General features: G+C 29.3%; 1 protein-coding gene across 1 annotated transcript in view; it reads right to left on the reverse strand.

Moving 5' to 3' along the window:
• Positions 1-1,014: 1,014 nt before the first annotated feature.
• LOC119609505 (protein quiver) overlaps positions 1,015-14,590 on the reverse strand; it is a 14,550-nt gene continuing 974 nt past the window's right edge. Inside the window, exons 2-4 of the mRNA XM_037964318.1 lie at positions 11,792-11,839; positions 5,030-5,176; positions 1,015-4,903 (exon numbers count right to left, since the gene is read on the reverse strand). Coding sequence (XP_037820246.1) covers positions 4,608-4,903; positions 5,030-5,176; positions 11,792-11,839 — 491 coding nt within the window. The 3' untranslated portion in view covers positions 1,015-4,607. The remainder of the gene's footprint in view (positions 4,904-5,029; positions 5,177-11,791; positions 11,840-14,590) is intronic.

A 14,590-nucleotide genomic window follows, 5' to 3' on the forward strand; every position in this document is an offset into this window, starting at 1 on the left:
CGAAAAGTCGACTGTTTATAAAATACTTATAGTCGAAAAGTCTAAAAGTCGACTTTTAATTAAATGAAAAAAGTCGAAAAATCGACTTTTCATAAAATGCAAAAAGTCGACTTTTAACTAAATGAAAAAAGTCGAAAAGTCGACTTTTCGTTTCAACTATAGAACCCTAATATTAAGCTTTTATTGTATTATAAGCAGTTAAACCTTAAATTTACTTTACCTGTTAATCGTTTCAGATTTCTAATCGCTTCATTAGTTTATTATAATCGTAGTAATCAAAACTTAAAGAAAAAACTTCAGATTCTCTTGTATGGAGATTTTGAGGAATTTTCGACCAAACGAAAAGAACAGACAAATGTCGATAAGGTGCTTGTTTGTAAATGAATGAATTCTTTCGCAGACGGCGTTTATACCTGGAGTCGTACTTAGAACACTAATTTTCCAATATTTTTGTTTTTCTTTTTAAAAAAATTTAATTATTAACTTTTAACGATAACCGTAAACAGCCAAAAATTTTTATTTATTGTTTTAAATATTGTAAAAATTTGTTTATGTTTTGTTGAATTTTGTTCTATATATAATTGAAAATGACGTCATGCCGATCTAGTACTAGTAGTAAGTAACACGTTTTAAACTAGGAAAGTGTGCTAAGTATTGTTTTTTTTTTTGTTGGTAAAAGATTTTTATTTAACATGCTACATGAGAACCAAACATTACTTCATTTTTCTCACAGTGCAAAAGGTGCAATTTATTTTTGTTAATTTTTTGGAAATTTTTGTTTTTGATTTAACAATTTTTAATGTAAAGATACAGGGTGCAAATTAAAATCAGTTCAATTACTAAAGTATAATACAAAGTGTAATACTATAACGAGGTCCTAAAGAAGAACAAAAGTACAAAACTTTCCTTAGAAATTAAAAAAGAAATAATGAAATAAAAACTAAAATAACATGCTTTAAACGGGTGAGAAAAGATTTTTAAAAGTGAAGAAATTTAGGCTAAAAATAAGAAAAAAACAGCAGCTTTAAAGAAATATTTAAAATATAGTTTTGTTTTAAAGAGGAGTTCTGGTATTTATTGATTCCATTGTTTTTAGTTCCCCAAAACTCCTTTTAATTTGTTTTAAATAATCATTTTCTTTCAAATGATTTTTGTTTTTTATTTGTTTCTTTTTTATCATAAAAATTTTCAACAATAAAATACAAACTTAAATAATAATAAAAAAAAGTGTTAAATAACAATTCAATTTAGTTAAAATATAATTTATTTTATGAAATTTTGTTTATTTTATTAAATTTAAAACAGAGTTTTTTTATAAAGCCAATCATTATAAATTTATTACTTAAACTACTTTAACAAAATTATAAATTTCTTTTGTTTAAAAACTACAAAGTTGGTTTAAATAAATAATTTGCCTTTTTAATGTCATTTTGTTTCTTTTTAAAATACAGTCCTATTTAAGATAAATACAAAAAATAATAAACAGTTTAAAATTTAAAATTATTTAAATAAACTAAAACAAAATTATAAAGTTTTCCTAAAACCATATCATGGAAATGGTGTAAATGTTTTCTTTTTCTAATGAGCAATTATTACAATTTCTTTTAAAGCCTTAAAAACCAATCAACAATATTTTTTCTGAAATTCTATTCCTAAACATGCTTTTTATTAAAATAAAATCTAATTAATTTAACTACATGCAAAAAACTTTTAAAGCATTTTTTCTAAATAAACATTTTTAAGTCAATTTTTATTCGAATTTCGAAGTTTAGCTCTTAATTTAGACATTGGACTAGCCCAATTATTGGCTTCTTTTTATAGAAGTTTTTGGTGTTTTTTTCAAACAAGTTTTAAACATAAGTTTTGAAATAAATTTAGAAATATAATCATAATTTTATTAATATTTTGAATCAAAAATCTTAATGATACTGTGTTATTGTGGTAAGCCGCCATTTTGAAGAAAAATATTTCAATATATATTTTTTTTATAAATCAAAGTGCTTTATGTAGAAAGTTTATTGTTTTCAAATAAAAAATAAGTCGAAAATTTTAAATAAAATCCTTGGATCCTGATTTTTGACAGAACCCATATCTACTCCGCATGGATGTTTACTAAAAGCCGACATTTTTTAGAAACAAATTTCAATGCTTCAAAGGAAGGTTGTTGAACTCATTGCTGTGAGTATCCCTGTCATAGAATCCTATTCCGATCTAAAGTGGAGTTATTCAGTATTTTGCTTCGTTAGAAAATGTTTTGTAGTCATACTAATTAAGGGACTAGTCAATAGGTTAGTCCACAGACTACTCAATGGACTTTTTGATATACTAGTCTATAATAGAGTACTTCACAGGCTAGGCTATAGACTGTTTCACAGGCTAGTCAATAGACTAGTCTATAGACTTCTTAAAAGACTATTTAATATACTTCTCCACAGACTAGTTAATAGACATCTCCACAGACTAGTCAGTGGACTTCTCCACAGACTACTCAATAGACTTTTGAATAAACTAGTCTATAGACTACTCCACAGGTTAGTCTATAGAATGCTCTATAGACTAGCCTATAGACTAGTCCACAGACTACTCAATAGACTACTCCACAGGTTAGTCTATAGACTGCTCTACAGACTAGCCTATAGACTATTCCACAGACTACTCAATGGACTACTCCGCAGATCAGTCAATAGAGCTTTTCACAGACTATTTAATAATCTTCTCTACAGACTATTCAAAGGACAACTTCACAGACTTGTCAATAGACTACTCCACAGAGTAGTACAGGATCTAGTCCAGAAACTAGTCAATAGACTAGTCTACAGTCAGTAAACTACTAAGACTAGTTAATAGAGTAGACTACTCCACATACTAGTCAATAAACTACTCCACACACTACTCAATAGTCCAGATTCTAGTCCACAAACTAGTCTGTAATCAGTAAACTACTTAGATTAGTTAATAGAGTACTCCGCAGACTATTCTATAGACTACTCCGCAGACTATTCTATATACTACTCCGTAGACTATTCTAAAGACTACTCCGTATACTAATTTATATACTTCTCCACAGACAACTCCACAGAGTAGGCCAGAATCTATTCCACTAACTAGTCTATAGTCAGAAAACTACTCAGACTATTCTCTAGACTACTCCGTATACTATTTCATAGAGTTCTCCACAGACTACTCCACAGAGTAGGCCAGAATCTAGTCCACTAACTAGTCTATAGTCAGAAAACTACTCAGACTATTCTCTAGACTACTCTGTATACTATTTCATAGAGTTCTCCACAGGCTAGTAGGCCAGAATCTAGTCCACAGTCTAATCTATAGTCAGACAACTACTCAGACTTGTTAATAGAGTACTCCACAGTCCATTCTATAGACTACTCCGCAGACCATTCCATAGACTTCTCTACAGACTTGTTAATAAGCTTCTCCACACACTATTCAATAGACTACTTCAAAGTCTAGTTCATAGATTAGGCCAGAATCTAGAGACTTTTCCAGTCTAGTCCACAGACTATTCAATAGACTTTACCACAGACTAGTTAATAGACTTTTCCACACCCTTTTCAATAGACTACTCCACAGGGTAGTCCAGATTCTAGTCCTCAGACTAGTCAATAGGCTAGTACAAAGACTAGTTCACAAAATAGTCAAGTCAAGTTTCAAATCTATTGTATTGTAAGATCGACTTTAAAAGGGCAAAAAGTAGTCGACTTTTTTTCAACAAAAAGTCGATTGTTTGATGAAACAGATTCTTATAATAAATGGACTTTTAGTCGAAAATAGTTGAATACTACCTTTATGTTAAAAAAAAAAATCGAAAAATTGACCTTGTAGAAAAGTTGACTTTGTTAATAAGTCGAAAAAAGTCAGAGTTGGAAAATGTTTTCATTAACTGCAATAGATTTATAAAATCCTAGAAATAATAACTATATAGCACTTTGACTTTTTTAATATTTGGTTTGTTCTAGTACTCCTTAGATCTACAGCTTTAAGGAAGAATTTGATTATGCACACGGATTACTGTTAAACCGTCAAATCTGGCTAGTTCCCAAACTAAACAATTTGATATTTCTCTTTAAATTTGTAAATGTTATATATATTATTTTAATAAAATTAGAAAACTAAATACTATAATTAAAAATTTACTACAACTACACTAGAATTTGCAAAATGTCAACTAAAATTTTATACATTTATTAAAAAAAAAAAATACTTTTAAAATTATAACAATATAAAATTAAACAAAATTAAAAATTTATAATAACAACCTTTTACAAATCATTTTCAGTTTAAAGCAGAGAACAATGGCTACTTAAAAAATTAAGAAATTTAATATTAAATATAGAAAAAGTTTTACATAACAAAAAGTAATTGTAATAATTAAATTATATTAAAAATCAAAGAGTAGTAAAGTTTTGTTTTGTTGTTGTTTCAAACATGTCTTTAGTAGCAATACAAACTCTACGAAATACGAGACGAAATAGTTTTTTTTTTGTTTTAAATATATATGAGATAAAGTAAAAGTAGATAATATCTATGAGTGTGTAACTGTGTGTGTGTGTGTGTTGTTTGTCTATGTAAGTGAAAGATTCGAGTATTTATCTAAATGTTACAGAATTCAAAATAGATGTTATAGTAGAAGATGCTGATGAAGATGCAGATGCAGATATTGAATGTAATAGACGTGTATTTAGCACTACCAATATGGTTAGTAATGTAACTACTATGTATGGTATGTTGGATGAAGTGTATAAATTTTTACTAGAATTGCACATATCTTCCTCACAAAAGCACATATGTCCATTGCCTGAACTTTCCATCATGCACACATGATCGACCATAAATAAATTTATTTGTAATTGTGACGTACACATACGCCGAACAACTTCATAAACTAGATTTGTAGGTGAGGAACAAAAACAAAAAAAAAAGTTAAAAGAAAAAAATATATATTATTAAAGTTCTTTATATAAAAAGATTTCAAATATTTTAAAATTCATTTTGCAATTGAAAAACTTACGTGATTTTGAGTGTCGCACCATTTTAACACAGCAACCATAACATTTCTTCAAGGGTGGTTGATCTCTTGGCAATGCCGTATAGTTAAAGGGATCCTTACATCTAGCATCAGTCCAGGAATCACACTCGTAACAGTATATAGAACGTGCTGCATGTTGTTTTTGTTGTTTTTAAATTAATGTGTAGAATTTTCACATTAATTTTGTGTTGGAAATTATTGTGTTTGAGAAAGAAAAGTTTAATTTTAGTAATTGACTTTTTAAAAGATTTAAATATATATTTTTCAATACACTATTTGTTGGAATTATTTACAATATAAGTACATTAGACCGTCATTAATAAAAAAAATTACCTATAAATTCATAATATTAGCGTTTGAAATCAGCTTAAATACGTTAGAAAAAATCTCTTTCCAAAATTGTTTCTTGGATTGTATAAACTAAGGTTCTATAGTTAAAAAGTTGACCTTTTGAATTTTTTTAAAAGTCGGCTAGTCAATTGTTTCCAATCTTCGAAATTCGATTTATTGAACTCTAGTAAAAACCATTGTCGGTACCCCCACGACGATAGTCTACTCAACAGTATAAGTCAAATCTAGTCTATAGTCTAGTCTATAGTCTAGTCTATAGTCTAGTCTATAGTCTAGTCTATAGTCTAGTCTATAGTCTAGTCTATAGTCTAGTCTATAGTCTAGTCTATAGTCTAGTCTATAGTCTAGTCTATAGTCTAGTCTATAGTCTAGTCTATAGTCTAGTCTATAGTCTAGTCTATAGTCTAGTCTATAGTCTAGTCTATAGTCTAGTCTATAGTCTAGTCTATAGTCTAGTCTATAGTCTAGTCTATAGTCTAGTCTATAGTCTAGTCTATAGTCTAGTCTATAGTCTAGTCTATAGTCTAGTCTATAGTCTAGTCTATAGTCTAGTCTATAGTCTAGTCTATAGTCTAGTCTATAGTCTAGTCTATAGTCTAGTCTATAGTCTAGTCTATAGTCTAGTCTATAGTCTAGTCTATAGTCTAGTCTATAGTCTAGTCTATAGTCTAGTCTATAGTCTAGTCTATAGTCTAGTCTATAGTCTAGTCTATAGTCTAGTCTATAGTCTAGTCTATAGTCTAGTCTATAGTCTAGTCTATAGTCTAGTCTATAGTCTAGTCTATAGTCCTAGTCTATAGTCTAGTCTATAGTATAGTCCTATAGTATAGTCTATAGTCTAGTCTATAGTCTAGTCTATAGTCTAGTCTATAGTCTAGTCTATAGTCTAGTCTATAGTCTAGTCTAGTCTATAGTCTAGTCTATAGTCTAGTCTATAGTCTAGTCTAGTCTATAGTCTAGTCTATAATCTAGTCTATAGTCGAGTCTATGTATAATCTAGTCTATAGTCTAGTCTATGGTCTAGACTGTAGACGTAGTCGAAAAATAACCCCATGTTTATACAATCCTATGAACATTTCTCGAATTTTAATTCCTCTAAACTACTTTTCGGCAATTAATTTTCATTAATCGGTTTAATGTAATTATATTTCTTTCAAATAATATTATGCAACTTTTATAATTACAAAAAATTCACTACAAAATTAACACAAAAAGCTTGGACATTTTTTTTTTTATTAAAAACTTAAAATTATTAACAAGCTAAATTTTGGTTAATCGTGCATTTTTAAAATATATTTATTCTACAGAAAGAAGCCAAAAGAAAAACATTGAACATAGAGTTAATAAATAGAAGGGAAACTCAAACTTGTTTACATTCTGCAGATGTTCGTTTGAGTTTCTCCTCTAAGTATTTCTCTAAGAGTGTTATTAAACATTCCATTTAAATTACAGAGTGTTTGTATACAAATAATACTTTTTTTAATTTCTAAGCTAAAAATCCTGTGCACTTACTGCTTGAGTTAAATACTATAAGTATTAAGTTTATGAAAAGTATAATATTTAGAAATTCTATAGCCTACTAAGAAACTTAAAAATAGGTTTATTATTGTAATTGATTTCAGTTGGAGGCCTCGAGCAAAGAATCCACATAGTTAAAGCCGTTAATTGAATTTTGACTAAACTACTTTAAAAAAACTATTTGTGTATAAGTATTGTATGTATAAATGTATGTAGTATTTATGTATATTCGATTAGACCGAATTTTATAAACCCAACACCAAAATATTGAATGTTATTCTTTGTATATTGCAATAGTCCGTTTTCATAAAAAATTTTATAAAGAATTTCCATTGAAGAGGCCCTGCAAAAGGAAAACCTAGGTCTGCAATGACACCAGGTTTAAAAGAAATCATAAACGTAGGGCAAAATAAAGACGTAAGGTCAATCATAAACCATTAATCGTGTTGGGTTTCATTCAGAAATCATGTTGGTACTTAACTTTAAAATTTTTTTATTACCGGATTTAATGAGAACTACTAATGAAAAATAAAAATCAAAACACTCTCTTAATATCTGTAATTCAAATTGATACAAAAAAATCTTTTAGAAGGAATCCTATATAAAGTCGTATAAAGTGGAACTACAGGGATTTAGTAAAACTATTAATTTAGATATAATGATGAAATGTATATATAGGAATTTCTAATATTGGAGTTTTCATCATTTTGTTTTAGATATTTATCGTATAGGAGTGAACAGTTTGAAACGTCAATCTATTAAATTTAATTATGATGAGATAAAACTTCTATCAAAGTTCACGTCCTATTGCATTGGGAGCGCTTCTACTAAATTTTTTGGGAATGTTTTCGATACCCGTTCTGCTAAATAACTTGCTAAGGAGATGGAGACCACGTGAAAGATTGGTATATACGTATGTCTATGGAGCCTCCTTTCTTCTGGTAAACGATTTATGTATTTCGATCGTTTGCTATAAGATAGTCGGAACAGTGAGTTCACAATAAGTTCCAGCTACGATTTAGTCTTACTCTATACTTTAATATTTTCTGTCGCTTTCATCTTATTCTTCATGACATCTTCTTTTTCTCTTAAAAACTTTGGACCGAAGTGATCTACGATAAATTATTGTACTTGTCGTGTAGAGTCGATCCTAACATAACCTTCCATTGCATTTTTTTTATAACTCTGATAGAATTTCCAACTAGGGACGAATGGCTTGTATTCAATAGACTGTTTGATGGGTGAGCAGTTTAATCCCAATATGGATACCGACATGGGTACCTGTGTCTACCTAGCTGATACCGATATAAAAATTTTCTTTCGACTCCCTGCGACAGAACACAGATCAAGTCAAGCTGCTCTTAGTGACGTTGCATGTCAAGTCACTGTAAATTCTTTTTAGATTTTCGTAATTTTCAAATAATAAAGTTTAAAATTAATTAATAATATGGATACTACAACAAAATTTACGGGAAAAAAGTAGACGAAGGATAGTAAGTAAGTATAGTATATAGTGGATAATTGTAAAAACCTATACTACAAAGTAAATATGTATTTAGTATATATTTACTATATAAATATGTATGTAATCTAGTAAACGAGTTATCGTTAGGGCATGCAATCGTTTAATTAAATACGAATACTGCGGCATTGTTTTTTTTTTGTTAATTTTTTCAGTGTTTCTTTTTCTTTAACGGCGTTTTGAGATTACGACCCACTGCTCAGGAACATATAAAACAGACATGGAAAATTTAGAATTTTACCACTTTTTTCAGTACTTTTTTAACCATGACACACCTACGATATTTTCGATACTTTTTCTAACTTATAAACTTTTGATAAATAGTCTATAGAGTAGTTTATAGACTGTAATCTAGCCTATAGTCTAGTCTATAGTCTAGTCTATAGTCTAGTCTATAGTCTAGTCTATAGTCTAGTCTATAGTCTAGTCTATAGTCTAGTCTATAGTCTACTCTATAGTCTAGTCTATAGTCTAGTCTATAGTCTATTCTATAGTCTAGTCTATAGTCTAGTCTATAGTCTAGTCTATAGTCTAGTCTATAGTCTAGTCTATAGTCTAGTCTATAGTCTAGTCTATAGTCTAGTCTATAGTCTAGTCTATAGTCTAGTCCATAGTCTAGTCTATAGTCTAGTCTATAGTCTAGTCTATCTAGTCTATAGTCTAGTCTATAGTCTAGTCTATAGTCTAGTCTATCTAGTCTAGTCTAGTCTTAGTTAGTCTATAGTCTAGTCTATAGTCTAGTCTATAGTCTAGTCTATAGTCTAGTCTATAGTCTAGTCTATAGTCTAGTCTATAGTCTATCTAGTCTATAGTCTAGTCTATAGTCTAGTCTATAGTCTAGTCTATAGTCTAGTCTATAGTCTAGTCTATAGTCTAGTCTAGTCTAGTCTATAGTCTAGTCTATAGTCTAGTCTATAGTCTAGTCTATAGTCTAGTCTATAGTCTAGTCTATAGTCTAGTCTATAGTCTAGTCTATAGTCTAGTCTATAGTCTAGTCTATAGTCTATAGTCTAGTCTATCTCTAGTCTATAGTCTAGTCTATAGTCTAGTCTATAGTCTAGTCTATAGTCTAGTCTATAGTCTAGTCTATAGTCTAGTCTATAGTCTAGTCTATAGTCTAGTCTATAGTCTAGTCTATAGTCTAGTCTATAGTCTAGTCTATAGTCTAGTCTATAGTCTAGTCTATAGTCTAGTCTATAGTCTAGTCTATAGTCTAGTCTATAGTCTAGTCTATAGTCTAGTCTATAGTCTAGTCTATAGTCTAGTCTATAGTCTAGTCTATAGTCTAGTCTATAGTCTAGTCTATAGTCTAGTCTATAGTCTAGTCTATAGTCTAGTCTATAGTCTAGTCTATAGTCTAGTCTATAGTCTAGTCTATAGTCTAGTCTATAGTCTAGTCTATAGTCTAGTCTATAGTCTAGTCTATAGTCTAGTCTATAGTCTAGTCTATAGTCTAGTCTATAGTCTAGTCTATAGTCTAGTAGTCTAGTCTATAGTCTAGTCTATAGTCTAGTCTATAGTCTAGTCTATAGTCTAGTCTATAGTCTAGTCTATAGTCTAGTCTATAGTCTAGTCTATAGTCTAGTCTATAGTCTCTATAGTCTAGTCTATAGTCTAGTCTATAGTCTAGTCTATAGTCTAGTCTATAGTCTAGTCTAGTCTAGTCTATAGTCTAGTCTATAGTCTAGTCTATAGTCTAGTCTATAGTCTAGTCTATAGTCTAGTCTTTAGTCTAGTCTATAGTCTAGTCTATAGTCTAGTCTAGTCATAGTCTAGTCTATAGTCTAGTCTATAGTCTAGTCTAGTCTATAGTCTAGTCTATAGTCTAGTCTATAGTCTAGTCTATAGTCTAGTCTATAGTCTAGTCTATAGTCTAGTCTATAGTCTAGTCTTTAGTCTAGTCTATAGTCTAGTCTATAGTCTAGTCTATAGTCTAGTCTATAGTCTAGTCTATAGTCTAGTCTATGTCTATAGTCTAGACTATAGTCTAGTCTTTAGTCTAGTTTATAGTCTAGTCTATTGGATAGCCTATAGTCTATAGTCCAGTATATATAAAAGCTAAAAAGTACACAATTTGTTATGTTTGTACCATTTCAAAATTTAAATTTTCCATGCCTGATATAAAACTAAATTTACACTTAAACGAAAGACTAGTGAAATAACCTTTTAAAAGTCAGAGAAAATAAAAAAATTGTAATGTTTGTGTTGAAATCGTTGGTAGAATATTGTGTTTATATAGTTTAATATAAATAAACCTGGTTTGTTTGGATAAAAATGATATTATTTGCAAATAAAAAGTTTTGAAATCATTCAATTCAGCTAAAAATAAAGAAAATTTGAAAGAAAAACACATCAATAATGTTGATTTTTGGTAGTGGACTTAAAGAAAATAAAATTTTAATTATTATTTTTTTTTTTTTGGTTCACATCAATGTTAAATACAACAAAACGTACACCATTTTATTATAAATAATTTTTTTCATTAGAAATTTAAAAAAACAATGGATAATGGGTGAAAATTTATATATGATTTCAACTAAAGAAGAAGAAGAAAAAAGGGAAAGGGAAAATTGTTTAAAAATATTCATACTTTGACATTCAGCTGATACTTGTGGAACCCAAACGAATAAAATTACTCCAAATAAGGCTGCAACAAGAAGAAAGTAGTGGAGAAAAAACAATGAAAACGAAAGGTAAACGAAATGAAAAGTTATGACCAAAAAAACTAATACTATATTGTGAATAATTTGCGAAGAAGAAGAAGTAGTAAACTAAAATTGAAAATATATTTTATAAAAACAACAATTCACAATAGAAAGAAGTACTAAATAATTTTTACATAGATTTCGAATACAACTTAGAAGTCCTGACTAAATTCCTTAAAAAAAACAATCCTGTATAATTTGAAAATTTTGTTTAATTTTTTACAGTGTATGTAGTATTTGTTTTTGTATTATAAATAGTAATTATTATAATTTGAAGAAGAAGGAAACTTTTTACAAGAATTATTGTTATTATTATAGCCAACTACTTATATGTATTTGTTATAATTAATTTTACAAAATATTTAGCATTTTTTTAAAATTATTTTGTTTCAACATTAAACAGAAAATTATGACAAAAATTTTGAAACAAATATTACCAGGAAATGTGGACAGGTATGTTAGTAAAAACAAATATATATATTTTTTTTCATTTAATTACAAAACTAAAATTAAAATGTCATTTATAACTGAAAGAACCAAAAGCCAAATCGCACATTTACAACGCAAAACATTTAATTTTCCCCCCAAAACCAGGAAAAAATTAAAAGTTTTTCCGTTTCACTTTTTTGGCATTTTGGTAAAACTTACATGGAAAACAATTGTCGGCTTGGGTAAATTTGATTAGGGCGCAAAGAACTTAAAAAAGTTTCGAACCAATCCAATAAAACATCAGATTTTTTTCAATATATTTTTTATGTATTAAACATAAATTTGAAAGTGAAAAAATAAACAAAAAAAAAACGTAAAAATTAATTTTGAAAATAAAGTTAAAATTTAATTTGTCTTTAAATAAAATTAAAATTAACTGGTATTTTTAATTAAAATCAAAAGAAAATCATTAAAATGTTTTAATATTCTAGTGTAAAATTAAAAATAAGAATCTATTCATGTACCTAGAAAATACATTGTATAAATATATTAATTAAAATTTCTATTACTTTCAAGTGTTAATGGAGATTTTGAATTAAAAACACAATGGGATAATTTTGTGTTTCAGTGGTATAAACCAGTGAAACATTTGACCTTTTATGCAGATAGTCAATTTTTAGGAAAAAGTCTATAGTCAGGTCTGTATTCCAGACTTTAGTCCAGACTAGTTTGGTTTATAGTCCAGACTATAGTCTGGTTTATAGTCCAGACTATAGTTTAGTTAGAGTTCAGGCTATAGTTTAGATTATAGTCCGGACTACAATCAAGTTTATAGTCCAAACTAAAGTCTCGTTTCTAGTCCAGACTATAGGTTGCTGTATGGTCCATACTATAGTCTGGTTTATAGTCCAGACAACAGTTTGGTTTATAGTCCAGACAACAGTCTGGTTTATAGTCTAGAATTTATTTTGGTTTATAGTCCAGAGTATAGTCTAGGTTGTAGTTCAGACTATAGTCTTGGTTATAGTATAGTCCAGCTTATAACGTAGCCTATAGTCGGATCTATAGTCCAGTCTATACTGTCCACTCTATAGCCTATTCTATAGGCTAGTTAATAGTCTAGTCTATAGTCTAGTCTATAGTCTAGTTTATAGTCTAGTCTATAGTCTAGTCTATAGTCTAGTCTATAGTCTAGTCTATAGTCTAGTCTATAGTCCAGTCTATAGTCTAGTCTATAGTTTAGTCTATAGTTAAGTCTATAGTCTAGTCTATAGTCTAGTCTACAGTCTAGTCTATAGTCTAGTCTATAGTCTAGTCTATAGTCTAGTCTATAGTCTAGTCTATAGTCTAGTCTAGTCTAGTCTATAGTCTAGTCTATAGTCTAGTCTTTAGTCTAGTCTATAGTCTAGTCTATAGTCTAGTCTATAGTCTAGTCTATAGTCTAGTCTATAGTCTAGTCTATAGTCTAGTCTATAGTCTAGTCTATAGTCTAGTCTATAGTCTAGTCTATAGTCTAGTCTATAGTCTAGTCTATAGTCTAGTCTATAGTCTAGTCTATAGTCTAGTCTATAGTCTAGTCTATAGTCTAGTCTATAGTCTAGTCTATAGTCTAGTCTATAGTCTAGTCTATAGTCTAGTCTATAGTCTAGTCTATAGTCTAGTCTATAGTCTAGTCTATAGTCTAGTCTATAGTCTAGTCTATAGTCTAGTCTATAGTCTAGTCTATAGTCTAGTCTATAGTCTAGTCTATAGTCTAGTCTATAGTCTAGTCTATAGTCTAGTCTATAGTCTAGTCTATAGTCTAGTCTATAGTCTAGTCTATAGTCTAGTCTATAGTCTAGTCTAGTCTATAGTCTAGTCTATAGTCTAGTCTATAGTGTCTAGTCTATCTATCTAGTCTATAGTCTAGTCTATAGTCTAGTCTAGTCTAGTCTATAGTCTAGTCTATAGTCTAGTCTATAGTCTAGTCTATAGTCTAGTCTATAGTCTAGTCTATAGTCTAGTCTATAGTCTAGTCTATAGTCCTAGTCTATAGTCTAGTCTATAGTCTAGTCTATAGTCTAGTCTATAGTCTAGTCTATAGTCTAGTCTATAGTCTAGTCTATAGTCTAGTCTATAGTCTAGTCTATAGTCTAGTCTATAGTCTAGTCTATAGTCTAGTCTATAGTCTAGTCTATAGTCTAGTCTATAGTCTAGTCTATAGTCTAGTCTATAGTCTAGTCTATAGTCTAGTCTATAGTCTAGTCTATAGTCTAGTCTATAGTCTAGTCTATAGTCTAGTCTATAGTCTAGTCTATAGTCTAGTCTATAGTCTAGTCTATAGTCTAGTCTATAGTCTAGTCTATAGTCTATATTCTAGTCTATAGTCTAGTGTCTATATTCTAGTCTATAGTCTGGTATATTTTCTAGTATATAGTCTGTCTATAGTCTAGTCTATAGTCTAGTCTATAGTCTAGTCTATAGTCTAGTCTATAGTCTAGTCTATAGTCTAGTCTTAGTCTAGTCTATAGTCTAGTCTATAGTCTAGTCATAGTCTAGTCATAGTCTAGTCTATAGTCTAGTCTATAGTCTAGTCTATAGTCTAGTCTATAGTCTAGTCTATAGTCTAGTCTATAGTCTAGTCTATAGTTAGTCTATAGTCTAGTCTATAGTCTAGTCTATAGTCTAGGTCTATAGTCTAGTCTATAGTTAGTCTATAGTATAGTCTATAGTCTAGTCTATAGTCTAGTCTATAGTCTAGTCTATAGTCTAGTCTATAGTCTAGTCTATTAGTCTAGTCTATAGTCTAGTCTATAGTCTAGTCTATAGTCTAGTCTATAGTCTAGTCTATAGTCTAGTCTATAGTCTAGTCTATAGTCTAGTCTATAGTCTAGTCTATAGTCTAGTCTATAGTCTAGTCTATAGTCTAGTCTATAGTCTAGTCTATAGTCTAGTCTATAGTCTAGTCTATAGTCTAGTCTATAGTCTAGTCTATAGTCTAGTCTATAGTCTAGTCTATAGTCTAGTCTATAGTCTAGT

Source organism: Lucilia sericata, unplaced genomic scaffold (assembly GCF_015586225.1).
Source record: "Lucilia sericata isolate MDLA Ls3-8-SP2 unplaced genomic scaffold, ASM1558622v1 Contig000994F_arrow, whole genome shotgun sequence".
NCBI classification, from domain to species: Eukaryota; Metazoa; Arthropoda; class Insecta; order Diptera; family Calliphoridae; genus Lucilia; species Lucilia sericata.